Consider the following 25,270-nt stretch of genomic DNA (forward strand, 5'->3'; position numbering starts at 1 on the left):
AATAAATAAACATAAACATAAAGCATTAATTAGTGCCTGGCACATGGTAATTATTCAATAAATGTTAGCCTTTATTATCATTATTATTACTCTAAGTGTACTTTTAAAATAAAGCAGTTAACTCCTTCTGTGATGTAAGTAGTACAAAACAGACCTAGTTAGTATTTTTGCCCCCAAAAAGTGTTAAACATGAATCTAATCATGAGGCAAGAGTCAGACATATCCACAAAATGAGATACTGTACAAGATAGCTGGCCTGCATTCTTAAGAGTCAATATCAAGGAAAAAAAAAAAAAGGGCAAGGGACTGCTCTATATTAAAATTCACTAAATGGGTCAAAATAACTGAAAGCAATGAATAAAACCTGTTTGAATCCTTGATAGGAAAAAAAAAGTTTAGCTATAAAAGACATTTTGGGGACAACTGGAAAAACTGTAACATGGATTTTATATTAGATGATATTCCTGAATGATTATTACTTTTCTTAAATGAGACAATGGTAAGATAGATATATAATAGATTGTGTTTAGGAAATGCATGTGGAAATATTTAGGGATGAAATGTAACAATACCTGTAACCTACTCTCAAATTATTCAACACAAAGATATGGAGCTAGCTAGCTAGATTAAATATAGATTTAATAGTTAAATTAAATTAAAACAGAAAATTTAATTTAAAAATGATAAAATAAAATACATGATAAAAGCAAAGCAGCCAACCCGCATGTTAAAAATCTAGAGTCCATTTTGCATATGGGTAAATTATGATCTAATGAAATAAGACTAAATACAACCTCACTCCCAAATTTCTTTCAAACAGTATTTTTTTTAATTACTAGAAATGCTGAAAAGGATATTTATTAAACAATACATACCCCCTATGGGTTTTCCCCTGTGTTGGGTTAAGGTGGTGGATTTCTGGACACAGGCCGATAATACCATGGCATTATTTTCAATTTTCACCTCTTGTTCTTCTTGGCAGAGGATGCATGTCAGCACCTCCTTTTCAGTAACAGACGCACCCCGTTTAGGACCCAAAGCAATTCTAGAGCAGTCACTGACTGTTGGGGTGCTACCAAAAGAAATGACCAGAAATGAGGAAACATGCTTTGGTCACTTTGATTTCATATTTTAGCAGATTTTAAGTAGCTGTAGGGTAAGAACTTTAAAAAAAAAGATAAATAAAAACGATATTGAGTAATATTAGTTTAAAATCTTCCCCACAGACCTCTGGTTTTTATCAATTTGCTTATTTATACAGCTTGTGTTAAGTACAAAAAAAGCAAATCACAAAATAGAATGTATAGTATAATTGTATTTAATTTATTGTACCAGGAAGCTAGATTGATTGTTTTAGGATTATAAAAGTAATATATGATTAAAGAAATTTTTAAAAATTTAGAGAAGTATAAAAATGAAAACAGAGCATTATATTCCCACAACCTAGAGATAGCCACTACTAATTAGCCTTGCTGTACATTTCCTTCCAATCTGCTTTCTATTCAAACATCCTTTTTAACCTAATTAAGATATTACATATACAGATTTGCATACTGCTTTATTCACCATCTTATTTACTCACGTCAATAAAACTTATTCAAAAACATTACTTTTAAATGGCTGCACAGTACTCTATAGTATATGATAGGGTTATCCATTCTTAATTATTCAGCATTTATATAGCAGTTTCTCTTCTACTTTGGTAGCTATTAAAACTATAAAACTTATACCTTATTAACTTAGTAATTCTGAGGACTTACCTAATACGTACAAAAGTAATGAAAGAAAAATAACATTTATAAAGTATTGATCTGTGATGCCACTGTTCTAAATACTTCATATTATTCCAACCTATTTAATCCTCACAACAATCCCATTACCTTCATTTTTCAGAGGAAGAAACTGAGGCTTAGAGACAGTAAGACATTTACCCAAAGACTCACTAGTAAGTGGCCAAGCCAGTATTTAACTCATGTGATCTGGCCTTGCAAGGCACACCCTTAACTACTCTGCAATATTGTCTCTCTATGTGTGCAAGAAGCAACCTGAAACATTGTAGATTTGGAACAAATTGAAATTTTCATCAGTGTAAATGAAATTACTCAATACAGATAAGCAGCTTGTAAAAGCTGGGTCTCAGCTAAGTGTGGTATCAACTCCTAGGAGACATTTGGCAATATGTGGGGGAGATTTATTTTTTGGTTGTCATAATGAGTAGGGGGACACTATTGGAATTCAGTGAGTGAAGATCAGGGATGCTAAATGTCTTGTAATTCAGGGGATAGTCCTAAATGAAAAATTGTCTGTCCAAATTCCCTTACTGAGAAAACAATGAACTAGTTTTACAAGAAAATATATACATTTCCAAGACACATTATTGACTGAAAATGGAAACCTACATAATGTTATATACACAATAGGATTTATGCAAATGAACAAAACAAAAGGTTGAATGATCCTATATAATTCAAATTTTGACTTTATACCTAAAATTTCTAACCAGAGTGTCTCTGAAGAAGGGCAGAAAAGATTCCGGAATTTGTAGTGGTACTCAAATGGAAATTTACCTCTAAAATTTTGACTTTTTAAAAGGAAAATGTAATAATGTACCTATATTATTAAAATTTTGTTTAAAAATACATAAATTTGAAGAAAACATAATATATTTGTTACTATGGGAAAGGAAAAACCCTCTTAAACAAGAGACAAATAGTAAAGGCTATAAATTCAAAGAATGATATACCCATCTTCATCAAAATTGAAAAATTCTCTATAACCTAACCCCGTAGTTAATGTTAAAGAAAAAGAGATAAAATATTTAACAAAATAATTATAAATAATTAAAAAAACAAAATTTGGCATACACAATTTATAAAATCAATAAGGCAAAGGCAAAACAATGAAGAGAAATGGGCAAAGCATAACAACAGGCAAATTCTAGAAGACAAACTATAAAAAGCCAATGAGGAGGCATATCAAAAGATACTAAACCTAACTAGTTAACTAATTAGGTTTAATATTTAAACCTATTAGTAGTAATAGTAATCAGGGGAATTCACTCAAACTGTAGGAATTTATAATTTTGGTAATACGAAATATATTTTTTTTTTTAAAGATTTATTTATTTATTTAATTTCCCCCCCTCCCCTGGTTGTCTGTTCTTGGTGTCTATTTGCTGCGTCTTGTTTCTTTGTCCGCTTCTGTTGTCGTCAGCGGCACGGGAAGTGTGGGTGGCGCCATTCCTGGGCAGGCTGCTCTTTCTTTTCACGCTGGGCGGCTCTCCTCACGGGCGCACTCCTTGCGCATGGGGCTCCCCCACACGGGGGACACCCTTGCGTGGCACGGCACTCCTTGCGCGCATCAGCGCTGCGCATGGCCAGCTCCACACGGGTCAAGGAGGCCCGGGGTTTGAACCACGGACCTCCCATATGGTAGACGGACGCCCTAACCACTGGGCCAAAGTCCGTTTCCCACGAAATATTTTTAAGAACTAATAATATCAAATGTTGCTGAGAATGAGGGAAAATAGGCACTTTCATATACTGTTGCAAGGAGAAACTGATTAAACCACTCTGGAGGGCAATGTGACATTATTTGTAAAATTTAAAATAGTTATGACCCAGGCCTTTTACTTACTGGACTCCATCCTTGAGAAGTACTTGGGCAGTTATGCAAGGATCACATGCAAATAAGTTCACTCATACATCGTAATAAGAGAAAAGAGGAAATAAACTCTGTCCAAAATCGGGTAAATAAAATATTGTAAAAAAAAAAAAATATATATATATATATATATATAGTATATCCACACTATGGAATACTGTAATGCAGCAGTCATAAAGAATCTATACTACAGATCTATATATACTGACATGAAAAGGTTTATAAGATATTGAGTGAAAATATGAATTGCAGAGTAGGTGTGGTTAAATAATATCACTAGAAACACAAAACAAGCTGCATAATTTCTTTATGTACATGTTTATAAATGCATTGAAAGAAGTCTAGAACAAAACACATCAATGGTTGTCTCTGAAGAAAGATCAGGAACATGAAGGATGTTTAATGGGACTTACTGCATTTTTAAATTATTTTTAAGAAAAAGCATTGATGAATTACTTGTGCAACCAGGCAATAAAAACAATCAGAGCATTTAAGGCCATCAATTAACTGAATACACTTTTGCTAACATCCTCTTGCTTTGACAAATATATAGTAGTCTCTTTTTCACTACTTTTTAAATAGTATGTTGTTAATACTTGATACTAATGGGATTTCTACTTGTCTTATTTCTAGTGCATAAAGTTTCCTGACACAACTTTATGGAGCAACTGAACCATTTATCAATATGAAATTAGGGAAGCAGTTGTGGCTCAACTGATAGAGCATCCACCTACCATATAGGAGGTCCAGGGTTCAGCGCCCAGGGCCTCCTGACCTGTGTGGTGAGCTGGCCCACGTGCAGTGCTGCTGCATGCAAGCAGTGCTGAGCCATGCAGGGGTGTCCCCCGCATAGGGGTGCCCTGCAAGGAGAGGTGCCCCATGCAAAAAAAGCACAGCCCGCCCAGGAGTGGCGCCGCACACACACAGAGCTGATGCAGCAAGATGACACAACAAAAAAAAAGCCACACAGTTTCCTGGTACCACATGACAAGAATGCAAGTGGACAGAGAAGAACACACAACAAATGGACACAGAGAGCAGACAACGAGGGGAGAAGGGAAGAGAAATAAAATAGATCTTTAAAAAAAATTATATTCAGTATCTTACTGCCTTCACTTATACATTTCTAGCTTAAAAATAGTATACCTTCTCTTACTATAAAACACATTCTAGGAAAGCATGATTCAAGGTAAATGTTTAATTTCTCCTCCATAAAAACTGAGTTACTAATTTTTGGTTCTGCTTTGTTTTACCTCTCTTCCTCCATAATGGAGTCTTCTTTACCAGGAGTTTCTGATGTATTGTCATACATGAGTTTGTGAGTTTCAATGAAGTTCTTCTGTAAGGCAGACATTTGAGCCATGATCTTCTGGCGATGCAGCCTGGCAGCTTCTGCTTTTCTTTTTCGTTCTGCCTTTTCTTTATCATGAGTAATCTAGGAATTAAGAAATCATAAAAGCTTTGGTAAGACCCATTGTCAAAATTTACATGATGTTCAGTTAGACAGAATTTCTTAGGAGTACCATTCTGATAATATCTTAGTCCATAACACCTCAATTCAGTCGACTGTCCCAAAATTGGAATTATGGGCTCCATTACATCATAAAACTAAATGCTCCTTTGGTTATTTCATTAAAGTAAAGTAAAAGTCCAAGTACCTTAAATATCTTATTAAATTACCTTTTTTATTCAATGAAGGTATATTAAGAAATAAACTGACAAGAAGCCAAATTTTAAAATCATTTGTCAATGATTTAATCACTGACACAATCATTTTAAACAACTTGATGATATCTAACAGTTATTAAATACATTGTTCAGACTGAGAAATTTAATATTTCTGAGATGTATTTGGTGCCATTTTATTTTCTATTCTATCCTAAGTCTAGTGTTTTTCTTTTAGGAAGAACAGCTAATAATTACTACTAATAATATTCTAATAGTCTTATTATTAGAATTATAAAAATCTGATTCATTAATTTGTGGAAATTCATAACCTAAATATCACTCTATTTCACTGAATCTAAGATGTGCCATTATCTTAAACTGTACTAAGAGGGATGCTGCTTCTATGAGAAGCCATACATTTTAAAACACATCCCTAATTCAAAGACATTAAAATATTTTTAAAATTAAGGAAATATGGTATTCCAATAGACCTCCACAGTACTTCAATTTCCTCTGCTTTTGAAAAATGCATAAATGTGAGTAACTTAAATGTTAAGTACACTAATCCCTGTGATATATAATAAAAATGAACAAAAGAGGATAGACAGGAGTGAATGTGGCTCAAGCAGTTGCGTGCCTGCCTCCCATATGGGCTGTCCCAGGTTTGGTTCCTGGTGCCTCCTAAAGAAGACAAACAAACAGTTAGCTGACAACAAGCAGACATTGAGCAAAAACAATGAGTAGACAACAAGCAAAAACAATGAGCAAAAACAAAAGAGCAGGGAGTGGATGTGGCTCAAGCAGCTGGGTACCTGCCTCCCACATGGGAGGTCCCGGGTTTGGTTCCCAGTGCCCCCTAAAGAAAAAACAGACAACAAGCAGACAACAAGCACAAAACAATGAGCAAACAGATGAGGGAGCCATCTGGGCAGGGGAAAGGGGATGGAATGGACAGATCTCACATACTTTACAACAAAACAGGTTTCTCCAAACAATAAGCAGGGGCTCCCCTATACCAGTAAAATTCAAGCCAGAGATGACTGTTACCATTATTATGATGTTATTACCTCATCACACTTAAGAGATTCTGATTCTGATGTAGTTGCTACAATTAAACAAGATTTTTCTCTTAATCGCTTCACTGTGTCAAACATCTGTGGAAAATAGATGAAGTATTAAGGAAAGACTTGGTTAGATAGACCAGTAGCAGAAAAATTCACTAATCCAATTTTAGTGTCATGTCACTAAATGAAATCTTTGACTTAAAACATTTCAATATATGGGGTAGGGGGGAGTGACCCCTAACTGTGATAAACAGTTGATCAGCAATCCCATTGAGGTTAACAGCAGCAAATCAGCTGATGCACTCTGCAGTTGAGAGCATAAGGGTACTGACAGAAGATCATACACAGGAAGTCAGAAAGAAAGACATAAATGAAATGGAAAAGTAAGAATCACTGAAAAACTGGAACTTCTCATTCAAAGACTTGTGGAAACATATGCCACACTAAAATGACAATGAAAAGTTTCAAAATAGAAAAATTCTAAAATAAATGCACCTAATTTTGCAAATTATTCGAAACACTTTAGAGTAATGAAGAATGCCTGTGTTTGCTTTAGAGAGATTTGCTAGGGGAAAAAAAATGTTTCTTTAGCATATAGTTGATTCTATTTAAATATTTTTGGAAAGTGAAGCCTTCTTCTTCCAGTTTCCAGCCCTTCTCTCCAAAAGCAACTACTGTTAAAGATTATTAGTATTTCCTTCCAGGGGAAAAAATAGGTCAGAATATTGCTTCTTCACATTTACATGTATTTTCATTTTAAAAAGATCTTCTTTTAACTGTTTCATACTTCCCCTTTTCATTTAATCATGTATCTTGAAAGATCTTTCCACAACAGCATTTTTTTTCCCCCAAAAAACAGAAGTTTAATATACCAAAGACACTTGTTTGTCCACTTAATGTCAATGTTTGGGGTGATTTTTAAGGCTTTCAAAAAAAAAAAAAGGCATTAATAATAGCTCTGTATAATATTTAAAATAATAGGAAGATGAAAACTACCTTTCACAAATTGTTCATGTTCAGTTGTTTTTTCCTTTGCTTTAAAATAAGCTACTAGTAATTCTAACCAGTCTAAAATGTATTGTTCCAAATGTATTGGACTAAATACAAACATTCATACCTCCAAAAATATTTTGCAATGGTACCTTGTCTCTACAAAAAGCATGGAACAGATAAGGAGAGACTAGGGTTTGTTTTCAAATACTGTGACTAACTTCTGATAATCCCTTTTCAGTAGTACTGGCAAAATACCAGATATTTAGGATCAGATTTAATTCTTTGACATAAGCATGAAACTGCTATTGATAAGCTTTCCATGGCTAGCTTTTTAATAAACCAGTAAGAAACCCAAAAAGGAAGACAATGAAGTTTAATATACAATGACAGGCAGGCAAGAGTGATAAAGATTTTTTGTTTTTTTTTTTTTTAATAGGAAAGTCAACACTAATATTATACTCTAGAGAAATTAACACCTATTTAGAGGCTTTAATGTTATAGAAAACCAAAGACCAAGCTTTATAATAACCAAAATTATTACTTTTAGCTGGAATATCTTGCTGCATTTTGGCATTATACTGAAACTTCCAGTGCACAACTATCAGAAGACTCTTAGATCTTGGCGTAATAGGCAAATTCCTCCGCCCACCCAGGTGGGGGTGATGACCAAATTCTTTTCTCCCCACAAATGCCTGAACTTTATACCATAAAATAAATCAGGGTGAGAGGTATAAAGCAAGGTTATAATGTAACGGTCTTATCACTTTTAGGTATTTTTTCCTTTTGTGACACAGACACGTATATTTTTGTTTTTGGAGTCATATACTGCTGAATTTAGCAAGCTTTCGTAAATTTTAACTTTTTGAAGAAGAAGAGAGTCTAGGACTTTATGGCTATTATTCGTACTACCAAAATATTTAAGGGACTCAATTCATTTTGATACTTATAATTCCTTTAAAAATCATCTGAAAAACTATTTGCGGACATAGACCCCATACTACACTCTATCTAAAGAGAAGACTTATAACCTGCGTTTTGAAGTTTTTTACCTCAGTTAACTGTTCTTCAATCTGCTATTTCCTCTGATGTTTTCTTCATTTACTAAACACAAACTGCCAGATTTTTTACATTAGAGCTTCTCCTCCAAGGCCCTATCAGACATTTACAGCCTTCTAACGCCAACATCTTACACTTAGACTCATGACTAGAGCCAAATTTAAAAAACAGAAAATTGTCACTAAAGATTTACCAATCTTGGGGATTAATCTGAAGAAACAACTGAATTCCAGATATTCCCTTAAATCTTCAAATCCCAAATTGGAATTCTAATGAATTTATTTATTTTTAACATTTTTACTGAAGAAAAGGCAACTACACGGATTACATCAATACCATTAAAGTATAAGTGACAGCAACAAAGGTTTTCATATTTCCAAAGACCAAGATTTACAATGGCAAAGTCTAAAAAAAATAGGCACAAGATTGGAGATGCTAAATACCATTATCATAAATACAATCAATTTCTACCTCTGTCTTTCTTCTGCTGCTTGAGGAACAAAAGTAGTCAAAGAGGATTGTTATGCTAAGCCGAATATGAAAACTTTAAGCACAGATAGGTATAATATTCCCTGTTATTCTTTCAGGGCATTATTTTATACTTTTTTTTTTTTAAACTTTCAAAAACTCCTCAAGCAATACAAGTTTTCAAATAGAGTCATCACTAAAAAGTCCCTTTGACATGGTATCTATCCCACAGTTACAAAGTGGCTTCCTCCTTTGTTGAACGTTAGAGTGGTTCTTTGTTCTCTCAGGATCCCAAATTGCTCATTCAGAATCATCCCTGTCTGTTTTCCAACACTATTTATGTCAAATTGTAGGGAGACACCTTCAGGAACTTTATATCAGATTGCTTGCACTTTGCCAGGGGTAGTACAAGTTAATCATTTCTTAGTTACAGGGCACTGCACTGCTCCAGGATAGTCAATGGATATAGTTAAAAATGCCTCCGTTTGTGGTAGAAGTCTGCCACTTACGAGTTCTCTTTGCTACGACATCGTCTAGCAGTTTTTCTTTGTTCAACGGGGCCTGAACCTTCAGGCCTCTCCTGAAAAGAAAAGTTGCTTGAATGTGTCTTTCTGATGGCTTAATTTATTTCCACTTCTGGTAAACCTGGCTGGAATGCTATTTTTTCTGTTTAATTGGTTAGGTCTCTTGAGAACTGCAACTGGTTTCCTCTGCACCTCATTTTGGCTCAGAAAGCTTGCCTTCCTTTTAAATACAGGAAAATTATCTCTTTATATTCTTTTCATTCAGAGGTGGGTGGTACATAGGACTAATTCCTTTTCTAATTCCAGTTGCTTTCCTAGCTGCAAGGCCAGTGATAATCGCATAAGGACATCTCTTTCCAGGCATTATTCTTCCTCTAAGACCCAGATTATTTTGACCAAAACCAGAATTCTACTGGATTCCCCATCATATTCTTACCCTGAATTGCCAGGTACCACTTTGCTGGACTCTTCTATTTAGTCTTGGAAAATTCTGCTTCTTTTCTTCCTTTCAATTCAATTTGATTATACCATCCCAAGACATAATGATTTTGTCCAGGTTTTAAATGCTGTGGGTTTTTGTCCGCAGTGCCAGACGTGCCATCGTTCCTACCAACTGGGTACCAAACTGATTCATGACTGAAGACATCACACTAGAACAGTCTGTAGGCAAGGCCTGACTCTGAGGCCAGCCACCTCCCACTCATATACTCAGACTCTCCACTACAGCATTTTTAACAAATATCAAGGTTTCCATAATAGGATAGTATATCAATAAAACTTACTTATATTTGAAGGAGCCTCATGTACTTACAGAAAAATCTCCCACAAGGAACACTTACAACATAGCTTTACATTATATTTGGGTAATACACTTACTGTTTTTGAACACAGATATTTGTATTTGCTTTTCATGTATTTTAGTGATGAACTCTGGTATTCTAACAACAGAAAACGAATTTTCAGAAGTAGATCTCCAATTTAAAACACTGTTGTCTTTAGGATATTGAGTGTTGGACTACATGACAGTTTGATTTACTTTCTTCATAAAAGCAGTTTATCTACTTCTTTAGTACGTATCAATACAATCAGATCCAACTTATAAGTATGTGAAAAATAATCACTAAACGCATTCTAATTATCTAAAGATTATCACCTGAAAATGTCAGAATATTTAAATGAGTGCAGTAGAGGGGAAGCTGGATAACCCTTGCTTCATGTTTCCATATAGAGGGGTTTCCATTAAAGTAACATTTCTGGCCTCTCTCCCTATCCCTTTTTCACTTGTCCCAAAGGTACTGCCATCTATCTAAAACTGGAGTGATTTTTGATTTCTTGATTTTCCTCATCCTTCCATCAAATCTATCAGTAAGTCCTACAGATTCTATTTTCAAAGTATATCTGAATCAGTCCAGCTTCCTGCCACCTGCATTCTTTCCTAGGCCAAGCTCATTTCTCACCACGATTAAGGCAATGGAGTCCTAATAGTTTCTCTGCTTTTTAATCCCATCCCCTATAATCCATTTAACACACAGCAGCCAGAGTGATCTTTTAAAAATATATATCCAATGGTATCACTTAAAAATCCTTCAATTTCTATCTGTCCTCCAAACAAAATTCAAATACTTTATCATGACCTTCATGGGACTATGTGACCTGGCTCAGGGCTGCCATTCGGACCTCATTATCTACCTTTGTCTCCCTTCCCCATTATCCCTCAGTCACACTGGCTTTTTTATTTTTTTAATGGCTACCTTAAAGCTTTGCTCTTCCAGATTCTTTTAACACTGGCATCCTGTCTCAGCTCTAATGTCAAAACTGAGAGAGATCTTCTTCAATTAACCAACTAACGTAACTCCTCTATTGCACTGCACCGATATTTCCTTGTTTATTTATTTATTGCCTATACCTCAACTAGACTGAATGTTGCTTAATATAAGCATCTTGTCTGTTTTGTTGAGAGTCTAGAAGTAAGCATGACAGAGTAGGAATTCAATACATGTTGAATAAAAAGTGACATGAATAAATGAATCCTACTTAATTTTTAAAAATTTACATTGAAATAGAGGAAAAATAGAATTACTAAAAGGAAAAAGAGGAGTGATAATGAAAAACAGCAATAAATGACTTTGCAATTAAAGAATATAGTGACCTAATTTTAGAAGTAAATAGAGGATTCTTGGTTATTTAGGTGAAGATAATAACATCAATTTATACTTTTCTGGTTTACCTGGAGTATCCAAGTTATCATATCCTTCTGGCCTTCTAGCTGGGGAATTCCTTTGAGTTTTTCCAAAAGCATTTGTATATTCTGAGCATTCATGGCTGAACTTCCCAATCCTTTCATTAAAACACAGAATTACATGTCATAATATATACATACCTATAATTAGATATAAATTAACTATAATTTTTAATTAATGTTATTCACATTGATAACCAAGGTTTGCTAAACAATCCCATAAGTGGTTGACTTTTTTATCAGAAACTGTGGATGCAAGAAGGCAGTGGAATGATATATTTTAAATGCTGAAATCAAAAAACTGTAAGCAAGAATTCTGTATCCAGCTAAACTGCCTTTCAAAAATGAGGAAAATAGTATGAAATTTCCAGATAAACAAAAGCTGAGGGAGTTTATCACCACTATAACAGCCCTACAAAAGATGCTAAAGGGAGTTCTGCAGGTTGAAAGGAAGGAACAGTAGACAATAGATAGAAGCTGCCTAAAAAAATAAAGATGTCTAATTACATGAGGAAATAAAGATGTCTGGTAATGATAGGAGGAAATATAAACACCAGGACTACTGCGCTTTTGGTTTTAATTCCACTTTTTACTTCCTACAGGATCTAAAAGGCAAATGCATAAAATGTAATGACAAATCAGTAGTTTTAGACTTATAATGTATAAACATGTAATTTGTAAAAAGAACTACATGGGGGGGGGTAAAGGGTATAGGAACATGGTCTGTGGATACTACTGAAGTTAAGGTGGTATCAAGGCAAATGAAATTTGCCCCACGGTAACTACAAAGAAAATATCAGTGAATATGCACGCACAGAGAGTCAAATTAAAGAACAGGTTGCCAGGGATGGGAGGTAGGGGGAATGGGGAGTTAATGCAAAATGGGTATTATAGGGTTTCTCTTTGTGGAGATGGGAAAGTTTTAGAAATGGAAGGTGATGAGGGTACCACAACATTGTGAATGTGGTTAATTCCACTGAATGGTTTTAGATGGGAAAGTTTATGTTGTATATAATTACCACAAGGAAAAAAAGGGCAATTAAAAAGACAGTGATTAATGTTAGTTGGAGGACAGCTGGAGGATAGTGTGGGAAATGTGTAACAATGGCTTTGGCAGTGGATGAGGATTGTGGTTGATGATATGGATACAGGAGTGTTCTTCCACTACAAGATATTGGGAATGTGGTGATAAACAGGAAAAATATAACTAGTGTAGTTTGTGGACAGTGGTTAGCAGCAACATTACGATGTTTTTGTAGCAAAAGCAAAGTTGGTGCTATACTAATGCTAAAGATCAAGAGTGGGAAAGTATATGGGATTTGGTTTTGCGAGATATGAATATGATTAGGTACTTTTTTTCACTTCAGTTTTTTCATTAATAAGAAACCTTGAGTATGTCATTTAACTAATCTGTGTTCATCTGTGTATCTTACTGAACACTACAGGAGCAACTGAGATAGTAGTTGGAATTGGATGAGATGGAAATGCCGGAACAGAACTTTTCAGGAGTAATGCTTTTATAACTTGTTGAGCTGCCCTTTTCTGTTATTTTATATCTTTGAAATAAAGTTATTTAAAAATTTAAAAAATAAAATAAAAAGACAATGACAAAGACAATACTTGATCCTGGACAGGATCTAACAGAGTAGAGTAATAAGCTTTATATCAAGGTTAAATTTCTTGAACTTGGTAATTGCAGTTAAGATGGTTACTTAAGTGAATATCCTTGTTCTTGGAAATGTACATAGCAGTATTAAGAGTTCAAGGCACATGATGTATACGACCTACACTCAAGTGTTCATAAAATGGATTGATAAAAGGACAGAGAGATAGAAAGATACATAGACAGGAAAGTACATAGAATGATATAACAAATGTGACTAAACGATGAAACTGGTGGAAATGGGTATTGGGGGGGCAGAGATGTGATGGAGATCTCTGTATGAGGTTTATATTATTTTTCTTTCACGTAAGTTTGAAAGTATTTTCAAAATATAAAAAGTAAAAAAATAAACAAACTAAAGATATTAAGAAAAGTCCTAAATAATATAGCTTTCTATGTTTCAAGGACTAAAAAATAGAAACTCTGAAATAGCTGAACTTTCAATTATGAATTGGTAGTAAGCTGAAACTGTTAAATATGATACTTAATCATACTTGAAGCCTTATGGTAAAAGTCAAATGTCACTTCTTCTTCAGGAGCTTTTTGAAGTTGTTGCTTCTCTTCTAGTAAACCCAATGCCAGAATATGAAATGCCTGAAAGAAGAAAATATGAGATCTTTAAAATTGTGATTCTTCAGGTAAGTATATTTTAAATTGAGATATAAAAATAAGTAACATGAGAGGGAAAAAAATGAGCAAAGGTTACAAGCAATTCAGAAAAAGAAATGATGAATATAAAAAAATGAAAAATGTTCAACCTCACTTAAAACTACATGTGAAGGAAGTGGACTTGGCCCAGTGGATAGGGTGTCGGCCTACCACATGGGAGGTCCGCGGTTCAAACCCTGGGCCTCCTTGACCCGTGTGGAGGTGGCCCATGTGCAGTGCTGATGCACCCAAGGAGTGCTGTGCCACGCAGGGGTGTCTCCTGCATAGGGGAGCCCTACATGCAAGGCATGTGCCCCATAAGGAGAGTCGCCCAGTGCGAAAGAAAGTGCAGCCTGTCCAGGAATGGTGATGCACACACGGAGAGCTGACACAACAAGATGATGCAACAAAAAGAAACATAGATTCCCGGTGCCGCTGATAAATAGAAGCGGTCACAGAAGCACACACAGAGAATGGGGGAAGGGGGGGAAGGGGAGAGAGAGAGAGAAAAACAAGTCCTATTTTAACAAAAGGGAAGCAGACTTGGCCCAGTGGTTAGGGCGTCCATCTACCACATGGGAGGTCCACGGTTTAAACCCCGGGCCTCCTTGACCTGTGTGGAGCTGGCCCACATGCAGTGCTGATGCACACAAGGAGTGCCCTGCCAAGCAGGTGTAGGGGAGACCCATGTGCAAGGAGTATGTCCCATAAGGAGAGCTGCCCAGCGTGAAAGAAAGTGCAGCCTGCCCAAGAATGTACCGCACACACGGAGAGCTGACACAACAAAATGATGCAACAAAAAGAAACACAGATTCCTGTGCCGCTGACAACAGAAGTGGACAAAGAACACGCAGCAAATGGACATAGAGAACAGACAACTAGGGGGAGGGGGAGGGGGAAGGGGAGAGAAATAAATAAAAATAAATCTTAAAAAAACAAACTACATGTGAATTAAAACCAAGTAGATCCTATTTTTCACCTACTAGAGTGGCAGCAAAAATTTTAAGTTTAGGCAAAGGTATTGGGAAACAGGCATTTTTCATCACACTGGTGATGGTAAACTACTGTAACATTTTTTTGGAGGCCAATTTGACTATATATCAAAAATGTAAAGGTACAGACCCAGGGCTTGGAATTAGTATGATAGATACACTCATTTAAGTATGCAAAGATATTTGTACGAGGATGTGCATTTTAGTGTTCCTTGTTATAGCAAAGATCTAAAAAGAACCTGAATGTGTATTAATAGGAGACTGTTTAAATGCATTATAGTAGATCCACACAATGGAATACGCAGCTATCAAGAATGAGGTAGGTCTATACATACTAATGTAGAATGATCTCCAGAATATATAAACCTTTAACAGTGCTTATGTCCTAGGCAGGGAACTGAAAGGCAGGGGGGAGACATTTTCACTTTTCATTTTAAACATATCTCTATGGTGTGAAGTTTTTATTGCACTGTATTTATCATTTTATCATTTTTATAACAAAAATTGTGATACACATGTAATATGGCATTATTTATAGCTCTGCATACCAATAATTCTGATGAAAAAGAAAATTTAGTTTACTAGGTGCTAAGTAAATATCCAATTATAGCTACCACAAGGTGGTTTGTTTAGGTAATTTATCTCTAACAGTATCAATAGCTATGATATTTAGTTTCAACTAAATAAGCTAATTCTCATAACTCTAATTATACTCAATGCCCATTTTAACAATGAGGAAATTACTACTTGCTCCTAAATAGCAAAGGCAGAACCTAGGATTCAAGTGTAGGCCTTTTTGTACTTAAAATCTGTATTATACAGTCTCCTCATAATACATGTGATATCAAAAATATAAATAGCTGTGATGAATAATGACATGCCAGTTTATTTGATTAGCTTGAGCAGGGCTTTTTTTTTTTCTTAAAGTAAGTGGTTCTTAAGAGTAACAATGTTGGGAAGTGGACTTGGCCCAATGGATAGGGTGTCTGCCTACCACATGGGAGGTCTGTGGTTCCAACCCTGGGCCTCTTTGACCCGTGTGGAGTTGGCCCATGTGCAGTGCTGGTGCATGCAAGGAGTGCCGTGCCATGCAGGGGTGTCCCCCGCATAGGGGAGCCCCACGCGCAAGGAGTGCACCCCATAAAGAGAGCAGCCCAGCACAAAAGAAAAGTGCAGCCTGCCCAAGAATGGCACCACACACACGGAGAGTTGACACAACAAGATGACACAACAAAAAGAAATACAGATTCCCAGTGCCACTGCTAAGGCTAGAAGCGGTCACAGAAGAACACACAGCAAATGGACACAGAGAGCAGACAACTGGGGGGGGAGGGGAAGTGGAGAGAAATTTTAAAAAAGTAAATCTTTAAAAAAAAAAAAGAGTAACAATGTTAAAAACACAAGAATGGGTTGCTAAGGAAATCTAAGCTATTTTCAATGATCCCTAGGTCTCAGGTGCTCTAGATGTATTTCTGACTTAAGTTAGAAAGCTAGATCCCTAAGAATTCTAGAAATTGAAGTACAGAAAATACTTCAGGTATAAATACCATTTGGAGCATCCCTTCAGTCCACAAGTTAGAATCTGTGTCTACTGCCCGCTCAAATATGGTCCTGAGAATGTACATCATGATGTCACAGTTGAGGAGGTTAACCACTTTGCTGAAAGCAGAACAGAATTCAGGAGGTGGTGGCGGTGGCAATGCTGTGAAGGGTAGGGGATGGATGGGAAAACAGACAAATATAGGTACGTTTTTATTTTGGTTTTCTTACATGCTAAATTGCATATGTTAAAACCATGGATTACATACAAAATGACACATGATTTTTTGCTACTTTAAAAACAATGAAAATACCAATGTCAAAAGAAATGTAACTCACTATGACAATCACCCAAAATAAACATCATTTATTATAAACTTAAAATCCTTTACCACTAAAGTAGACCATATCTTAAATATGTGAACAAGAAGCAAAAGGCTCTTTGCACTTTCATTATCCACCCTCAAAAATAAAAACAAAAAACAAATCATATGCTTTGCTACCAAAACTTGCAGAGAACAGTCAAAATGAGTCTATTCAGAATCTCACTTTTTACCTTCATCTTTGTTTTCTTGTTTTCTCCTTTTCTTTTGCATATGTTCAGCCTATGAAATAAAAACCTATCATTTAATTTACTGTTGACAAACATGACACAAACGGATTGCTTTGAAGCAAGCAGGAAAGATCCACCAACCCACCAAAAAATTTTAGGAACTGAAGCATGTATTAAAAATGCTACCCTATTCCAAAAACAAAATGGCTTTCTTTTGGAGAACCACTGAAAAATAGATGAGTAATATCCCTCACCAAGAATTTAGTCCCCATTCTTACATTCAACAATATTTCCTGAGTGCCTATTATGTGTAGGCATTGTGCTATCGGCTGGAAATTATTCATTTTATAATAAGAAAGCCAGACATCACCTTAACTAAGTGATCAAACTTAACATTACTCCTAATAGGACAAACAGACTTTATGTTTTTTTAATTTTAAATTTTTTATCAGTTACTGAGAATTGAACCCAGGACCTCATACATGGGAAGCAGGTGGTGCTCAAACTACTGAGCTATTCCTGCTCTCCAGATATTATGTTTGAGATGAGAACCTACCATGAGAGGCAATGGGAAATATACATCACCTATGTAGTATTCTTGCCAAACATTTTTTTAACTTAAATCTAATAATGAAATACAATCAGAGAGATCCAGAATGTAGATATTTTTAAAGAAAACTTGCCTGTATACTACAAAAAATGTCAATGTCATGAAAGACAAAAAAGGTAGATAGGTGATCCTAAATTAATCTTCCATAGAAAACTACAGAAATACGGCAACTAAATGAAGTGCATGATCCTTGACTGAATCCCCCTCCTCCTAAATTAGCTATAAAGGACATTTTTGGTATAATTAGGAAATAATGAATATTGTCTGTATACTAGATAACATTATTGATTCAATTTTAATTTCTTGGGAAAGATAATGTCCTCTATTAATGACAGCAGCATAAAACTATAGAAAAATGAGGAATTTTTCTGGTAGAGTTAGAAAGCATAAGGTATTTTAAGTTTATTTACTGAAGAGGATATTTTTCCCTACCTTGCTATGTTGTGTTTTAGAGTAATGATAAAAGTACATATTGAAATCTTTCAATGATTCATCTTTCAGTTCATAAACTCCATGGCCTGATACACCTGGTTTCCTAAATAAATAAATTAAAAAAAAAGAGATGGTAATGTTCTTGAAGTACAGAACAGACAAAAGAACCTAAAAATTATTCTAAAACTCAAAATACATAAAGAGAAAAATGTATAATCATATCTCATTTACCTTGCTTAAAATGAAATGACAAATTTCATTTCAAGAGTAAAATTACAAACCTACACAGCAAGTGCAAAATCCTGATAACAACAAATTGTGTTTAATAACAAATTCAGAGAGGTTTATTTTACACAATTTAGACCTGATCCCAAATCTTCCTTACATTCTTACATCTATTTTTTGGCCTCTGAAACCTAAAGGTTCCCTGTCCAACTAAACTCACTGCATTGTCAAAGATCAAATCTATAACAGTACAGAAACATTATATTCTTAGAAAATTGTAGATGAAAATATAATCTTGAATCTTTTAAACAGTACAACAGGGAAAGGTATCAAAGCCAAAAGAACTATACATTAAATAGCTTTTGATTGTTGTAAAAGTCTTCAGTGAAGTATTTCACTGAACATTACTAGAGCATAAGAAAAGCTACATCTACTCTAAGAATTATCTGAAAATAGTAATTTATCTATATACACAATACTCTAACAAGTAGAAATTCACTACCAATATCAATTTTTCAATTTCAACAATAAATTCATTTAAAAAATCTTCCATTTTATAGACTACAAAGAAATCAAAGGATCTTAAAACAGTTTTAACTTTAGTAGAGAAAAAGATAAAATACTTAAGATGAAACTTTTATAGAATAATGAAGTCATGGTTTAGAATTATCGCAAGACTATCAGAAAGGTTTGCTTGTTGACTTACTATCTAAGCCACCTAATATCACAAATGGATATTTCTCATTCACCTGCCAAAAGTATGACTTTCTTCCACAAATGTCTTAAGTGCCTAACCCATGAGTCTCTCATTCTTCTCACCCCTTCTAGTCTATATTCTTGTTTTTTAGGAGTTTAGGTAAGAACTTTAAAGCTTCTAAAAGTATCCAAAAGATAAAAAAATAGAGATCAGTCTACCTCTTCTAGAATAAGCATAAATATTAAGCACTTACTTAAATGTGGCCACCTTATTTATGACATTCTCTAAGCCAGTTTCGTTATTTTCCTGTTGAAACAATGTTTTTGTCATTTTAACTTCATTCAACAACTTTCTCTTCTCTTACTGTTAACTGAAAGATATTTCAACAGAATGTCTAAAGTGCTATTAAGCAACAACAACAACAAAAAGATCAAGTTCCAAATTTAAAAATTTGGTCTAAAACCAATTAGCTTTTTTAGGAGACAATTTTTTAAAATCAAATGTAAGACCTATGAATAACCTGTTTGGAAAAGAAATGTGATTAGAGTTTGCTTTCACATGTGTGTATATAAATGGAATTAACCAATTTTTCAAAGTAAAGGAGCTCTTCTTTATACAGTATGTTCATCACATTAATCACATACTATGTTGTACTAATTCCTAAAACTAAGGTAACAAAATAAATGAGTCCAACTAGTAATCTCTACAGTAAAACACATATTCAAATATATTCAGGATTCTGCAATTATGATTTTTTTTCTGATTTGCCTGAACTTTTCCTTGAAGAAGGAAACCATTTTTCATGAAGACATTTAAAATCAGCATAGGACTCAGTCACTCCACTACACAGTAATAAGCTCAGAGGATTTCTACAATCTTGCAAACATTAACATATTTAAGGTTTTTTTAAAAAAAACAATGTACTTAGGGTAAGCAGTGGAAATTAGGGTGTACCCTAAAACACTTTTTTTTTTTTTTGCAAAGTATGGTATGTACGTTACTGGTGGTTTGTAAAATGATTTTATGCATTTATATATTTTTAAAATGTTGAATATACAACTTTTTAAACATGATTTAGGAAAAAAGTTATCTAGAATAACAAATCCACTATTTCACAAATAACACTGCTTAGAAAGAGGGTAAGAAAAAATGTGAGTTAATTTTAAAAATGTATTAATAACCATGAAAGTGGTACAGAGATATAGGAAAAATTGTGAAGGTAAAAAGTCAGATATGGCTACAGTTTGAGAATCAGTAATAACACTGGAAAAAGATACAAATAATTTTGGGGAAAATGACAGTTAAAGCTCATCCCTCTTCTACCTCTCTGGAAAGCTGTGTTAAGTCTTTAGAAAGACCCAGACATCTAATTCTCTCTTAAGACTTTGTTCTAATTCATAAACAAATCACAGGAAAACAATATGATAGTCATAATCTTCAGAATCTTCAGGACTAATACTTGAATATTTGCATATATAAAAACATAAATACCACCCACGGTGGCTATGAGAACGCATCCTGAAATCCTCATAGAGAAGGGTAAATTGACCATGGACCTCAGCTGCTGTGCTCTGGTCACACCAACACCTCAGAGCCATGTTTCCCACTGGCTGCTTCCAGTCAATAAGCACAGCAGAGACACTAATGCGGGCTCACTCTGAGAGACATTAGAAGGTCCCAAACCTTCCTTAGATGGCCCAGCAGTCTAGGATGCTTCTACTCAACTTCCCTTTGCTCTCGCCTACATCCAGAATCAGACTTTCATCATGAGCTGATTGATGGCTCTCCAGTCTTTTTCAGCTCCTGCTCCATTTTCTCTCACAGGTGTTTCCCCTAATAAAATCTTAAAAACGTTCTGTCTTCATGTATGCTTCTCAGAAGACCCAGACTAACACTCCACCCAAATATAATCTCACTAATTCAGGGATCCTCTTTTTCCTCTGCAGAAAATTTATTTTAAAGTAAACAAAAATTCAAGGAGTTTCTTGTTTTAAAATGTTTTCTAAAATGCTCAGAAGCCAGAATTCAAGTTTTATCACTGAAAGAAGAATAGTGATAGTTTACTTATTTTTAAAGGTAATGGTCTAGAACATTTTGCTTAACATTTTCCTTAAACTTTAAGTAGTTTCCAATTAAAGAAAAAGAAAAACTGATCACATCTGGAGTAAACAGAGAAAAAAAAACAAAACTGGACTTACATTCTCAGGTAAATTTTTGGTAATGGCACTATGTGGCATTGGTTCGATGCAAAGCAAGTGAATAATTTCTCTCATTGTGACCTCTTCTTTGGTTACATTTCCCACTCCAGGTACATAACGCTCTCCTAATACAAACAATGAAAAGAAATAGAGGAATAATTAATTGCTTTCTATTACTTTCCACCAGGAGTACTCATTCACATTCAAATTAAAAGTATACAAGAGAGGGGTCATGTTTATAAATCTGAACAAAAAAAATATTTGTTCAAAGACAAGAGAAGGAAAATAAATAAGATCTGAAGAAACCAAGCCCTAATTTCTTACACATACATGTACACATATACCCATATATAAATACACATATGAACCCATTACAAACAAGGCCCCTCAATTAAATTAGTATGTGTTTCTAATTCAGAAAACAAGGCAGATGACATTAAACTGGTATTGGCCATCAGAACAATAATTCTTCCTGCGAGATCTTCCTCAATTTTGTCTCTACCTGTTATTTAAGAAAGAACAAAGTGAAAACTGAAAAAAAAACAAAATACTTAAGAATGTAATGTCTTTAAGTGTTAATGATAAAATGGTAATATTTAATAGAAATGATTAGTGCTGTTAAAATGCCCACATGTCCACATTTCCATTCTTCATGTCAATAAATTGCCAAGTGGTGAGATAGAATAACTAAATTAACTATGGAAATGTCACTGATGTCAATATCATCTAATTCCCACTGTCTCAACATGGCTTAGAACATTGAGCCTTACATTACCATTGATAATCAACACTATAGCATGTGTACAAAGTCCTATGATATCTACCAAAGAGACACACAGAGAAGAATCACTTGCCCGAGATATTTGATGATTTCTAGAAATTTACCAGAGTATTTTCTCTTAAGTGAATTAATTCCTCTGTACATTTAAAAAGCACTTTATAATTACCTTTTTTTTTTTTTTTTAACAAAAACAGCATTTCCTAGAATTTTAGTGCTAGAAGGAACTTTAGAGATCATACAGATGACCTCCACATTTTACAAATCAGGACTCTGAGGCCCAAAGAGTATAAATGGCATGCTCCTGACAGCTGGTAGTGAAGCCAAAACTAGATCTTCTGATTCCTAAATCAGACCTTTTTCTATTTCTTTATGATATTTCCAAAATAAAATCAGAGATTACAGTGTTTCTTAAGAATACTGACCCCTGAAAGTATGACTTTACATGTAGGATTATAGGAAATCTTAACTAGAAATCAAATCACATCAAAGGAAAAATTCAATAAATTTGGGTAAACACAATAATAGTAAAATAATAGTAGCAGTAACAACAAACTACTAAAAAAAACAGTAAAAATACGGTACAATATTAGAAATGCTTTATATACTACTACAAGAGCCAACATTAAAAATCCTTCCCATTTGTATAATTTTGATAAGGTTTATCAATTTCAGAATCTTTTATATATTTCTAATTTGCCCTTCTTTTTGTTTGTTTTTTGGTCTGTTTCCTACTGGAATATTCTGAATAGGAGGAATGAACAGCCTGGAGGAATTATATATTTCACATAGCAACCAGGGCCTACCACACTTTCTGGTGAAACAAGCAGCTAGTCCAGCAACTAGCTCTCTGACAAGTAAAATGAACCCATGTTTTCAGATTTAGCTAATGGCTAAATCCTTATTAACATACAATAGCATCTGGTAAAATACAGTATATAATAAGAAAAAAAGCCAGAACGAGAAGTCAAGAACAAAATGATGGCACTAGATATCTCCAAATGGTAAAATCAAAGTAGACTATGATATAGAGTATTTTGTATTCAATAGGTTAGAATCTACAAATGCTTTTTTTTACACAAATGTTTCTGCAAAGAATATTTGTATTGATTTCAGATGAATTATAAAAACTGATAATCATAATAACTTGATAAACATTATTTCGGGTAAAAAAAACATTCTATTCCCCTTCACTAAATAATCTTAATAAAGTTTAATATAGCCAATATTGGTACAAAGTAATTTAATAGAATGACACAGAAAAATATTTTACTTAGGCCTATGTTACATTCAGATTTCCCACACACATATTTATAATTTTTAGCATTAAATACACAGGTTTTTTCCATCTACATTTCTATCTGGGATAATTGTATCTCTAGGGTTCTACACAAGTCCAAACAATTACAAATCAGATACTGAAAAATAAAGTTATAAAATCTGTGCTTTTTCTTTGGCTAGATTACACAGGGCAGGGTACTGTATAACATAGTGAACCCCACAGTGAATGATATACTGTGGTTAACAGTACAAATATAACAACATTTTCTCACGAACTGTAACAAATATACGATACTAACATGGTGTTAATAATAGGATGGTTTGTGGTAATAATTACACAGATATAAGCTATGGACTATAGATAGCAATAATATTTTAACAATGTTCTTTCATCAACTGTAATAAATGTGTCACAACAAAGTAAGGTATTGGTAGTGGGGCAATGTATGGTAATCCTGCATGGTATGCATGATTGTTGTTTTGTGAACTCACAATTTCTTAAAAAAAAAAACTATGCTTTTTAAAATGTGGCTTTCTAAACTTATCAATCATTTTAGTCACATTAATCTCTAATATTCTACACTTTATTTAGGAAAAGCATAAAATTATAAATTAAGGTTCTTATTAATGTTCTTTCTAAAAAGTAACCATTTTATTTAAAAGAATTTGTTTTAAGCTTACCCACAATATAGATGAGGACCTGAAGCATTTCTTCTATTAATGTGTTATACTGTTTAATCAAATCCTATAGAATTGAAAAAGAATAAGTTATATAAGAACCAAAAATCTCCATATAACTGGCATTTTGGGATAAGACTCATAATCTACCAGTCTGGTTTTATATTTTAGACAATAGCAACTGATAGTTATAAAATAAAAAGAATTCTCGTTTTGACATCAAATTCAATAAGGTTCACAATACATGGTACATAATAAAAACTCAATACAAATGTTACAAATAACAAAAATTATTGTTTTCACTCAATAAGGTTCACAATACATGGCACATAACAAAAACTCAATACAAATGTTACAAATAACAAAAATTATTGTTTTCACTATTTTCCAAACAGCTTTTAAGTCAACAAACTAGTTCAAATCTTTAAGACTTCCTCTGCTATTGGCTTCCTTCTTACCTGGGTTGATGAAAAAGTAGATATCCAACAATTAGGATGACAGTGTATTCTTCCCTTACATAACTATTCAAACACTGTATCGAATTAGATATTTAGTTTCACTAAGTGAGTATAAAACATGACTAAAAATTCACTTTGCATTTTTTATCCTATTCCTGCACCACTTACAAGTGACTTCTAATCTGAAAGAGTAAATTCATAAATTCAAAGTAGTCAAGGGCTTCTTTATAAGCTGGTACTTCAAATATTAAAAAAATAAAGATGTGACAAAACAGCATAGCATGAAAACAACTAAAAATTATGAACACTATAAAATACAAAAGAACTTTAATAAAAACAAGAGGGTAAATGACAGGAACAGATAATTCACCACCCAAAGGAAAAAAAAAAGGCCAATCATCATGAAATCACCATGAATCATATAAAATCATCATGAAATAATCATGAAAACACAGTTATGAAAACGTGTTCTACCCTCACTAATAAACAACTGCAGCTTAAAATAAAATACCATTTAAGACCTACTGGATTGACAAAGATTAAAAATAATGGCCACCAGAGGTTCTGAGAGGAAGGAGAGGGAAAAACAGGTATAATATGGGGGCATTTTGGGGACACTGGAATTATACTGAATGATGCTGCAATGACGGATACAGGCCATTATATATTTTGTCATACCTTACAAAATTGTGTGGGGCACGGGTCCTGGTACTACCTAAAGAGAAGACAAGCAGACACAGAAAAGTGCACAGCGAATGGAGGTGGAGAGCACAAAACGCCAAGCACAAAACAATGAGGGAGCAGTGGGAGAAATAAACAAATAAATAAATCTTAAAAAAAAAA

At 34.1% G+C, this 25,270-nt stretch overlaps 1 protein-coding gene and 1 pseudogene across 2 annotated transcripts in view; both read right to left on the reverse strand.

Annotated features, from left to right (window-relative positions):
• Window positions 1-25,270, reverse strand: part of UBR1 (ubiquitin protein ligase E3 component n-recognin 1) — a 159,233-nt gene that overhangs the window by 48,695 nt on the left and 85,268 nt on the right. For both annotated transcript variants that reach the window (XR_009185086.2, XM_058294018.2), the window contains exons 20-30: window positions 23,973-24,036; window positions 21,233-21,357; window positions 19,288-19,340; window positions 18,113-18,215; window positions 17,074-17,122; window positions 16,526-16,680; window positions 13,833-13,932; window positions 11,664-11,773; window positions 6,399-6,485; window positions 4,917-5,098; window positions 876-1,072 (exon numbers count right to left, since the gene is read on the reverse strand). Coding sequence is in view for 1 of the 2 variants with exons in the window: in XM_058294018.2 (XP_058150001.1) it covers window positions 876-1,072; window positions 4,917-5,098; window positions 6,399-6,485; window positions 11,664-11,773; window positions 13,833-13,932; window positions 16,526-16,680; window positions 17,074-17,122; window positions 18,113-18,215; window positions 19,288-19,340; window positions 21,233-21,357; window positions 23,973-24,036 (1,225 nt within the window). In the remaining variant the exon portion in view is untranslated. The remainder of the gene's footprint in view (window positions 1-875; window positions 1,073-4,916; window positions 5,099-6,398; window positions 6,486-11,663; window positions 11,774-13,832; window positions 13,933-16,525; window positions 16,681-17,073; window positions 17,123-18,112; window positions 18,216-19,287; window positions 19,341-21,232; window positions 21,358-23,972; window positions 24,037-25,270) is intronic.
• On the reverse strand, window positions 9,001-10,194 carry LOC131277989 (UAP56-interacting factor pseudogene; annotated as a pseudogene).

Source organism: Dasypus novemcinctus, chromosome 3 (genome assembly GCF_030445035.2).
Source record: "Dasypus novemcinctus isolate mDasNov1 chromosome 3, mDasNov1.1.hap2, whole genome shotgun sequence".
Classification (NCBI taxonomy): Eukaryota; Metazoa; Chordata; class Mammalia; order Cingulata; family Dasypodidae; genus Dasypus; species Dasypus novemcinctus.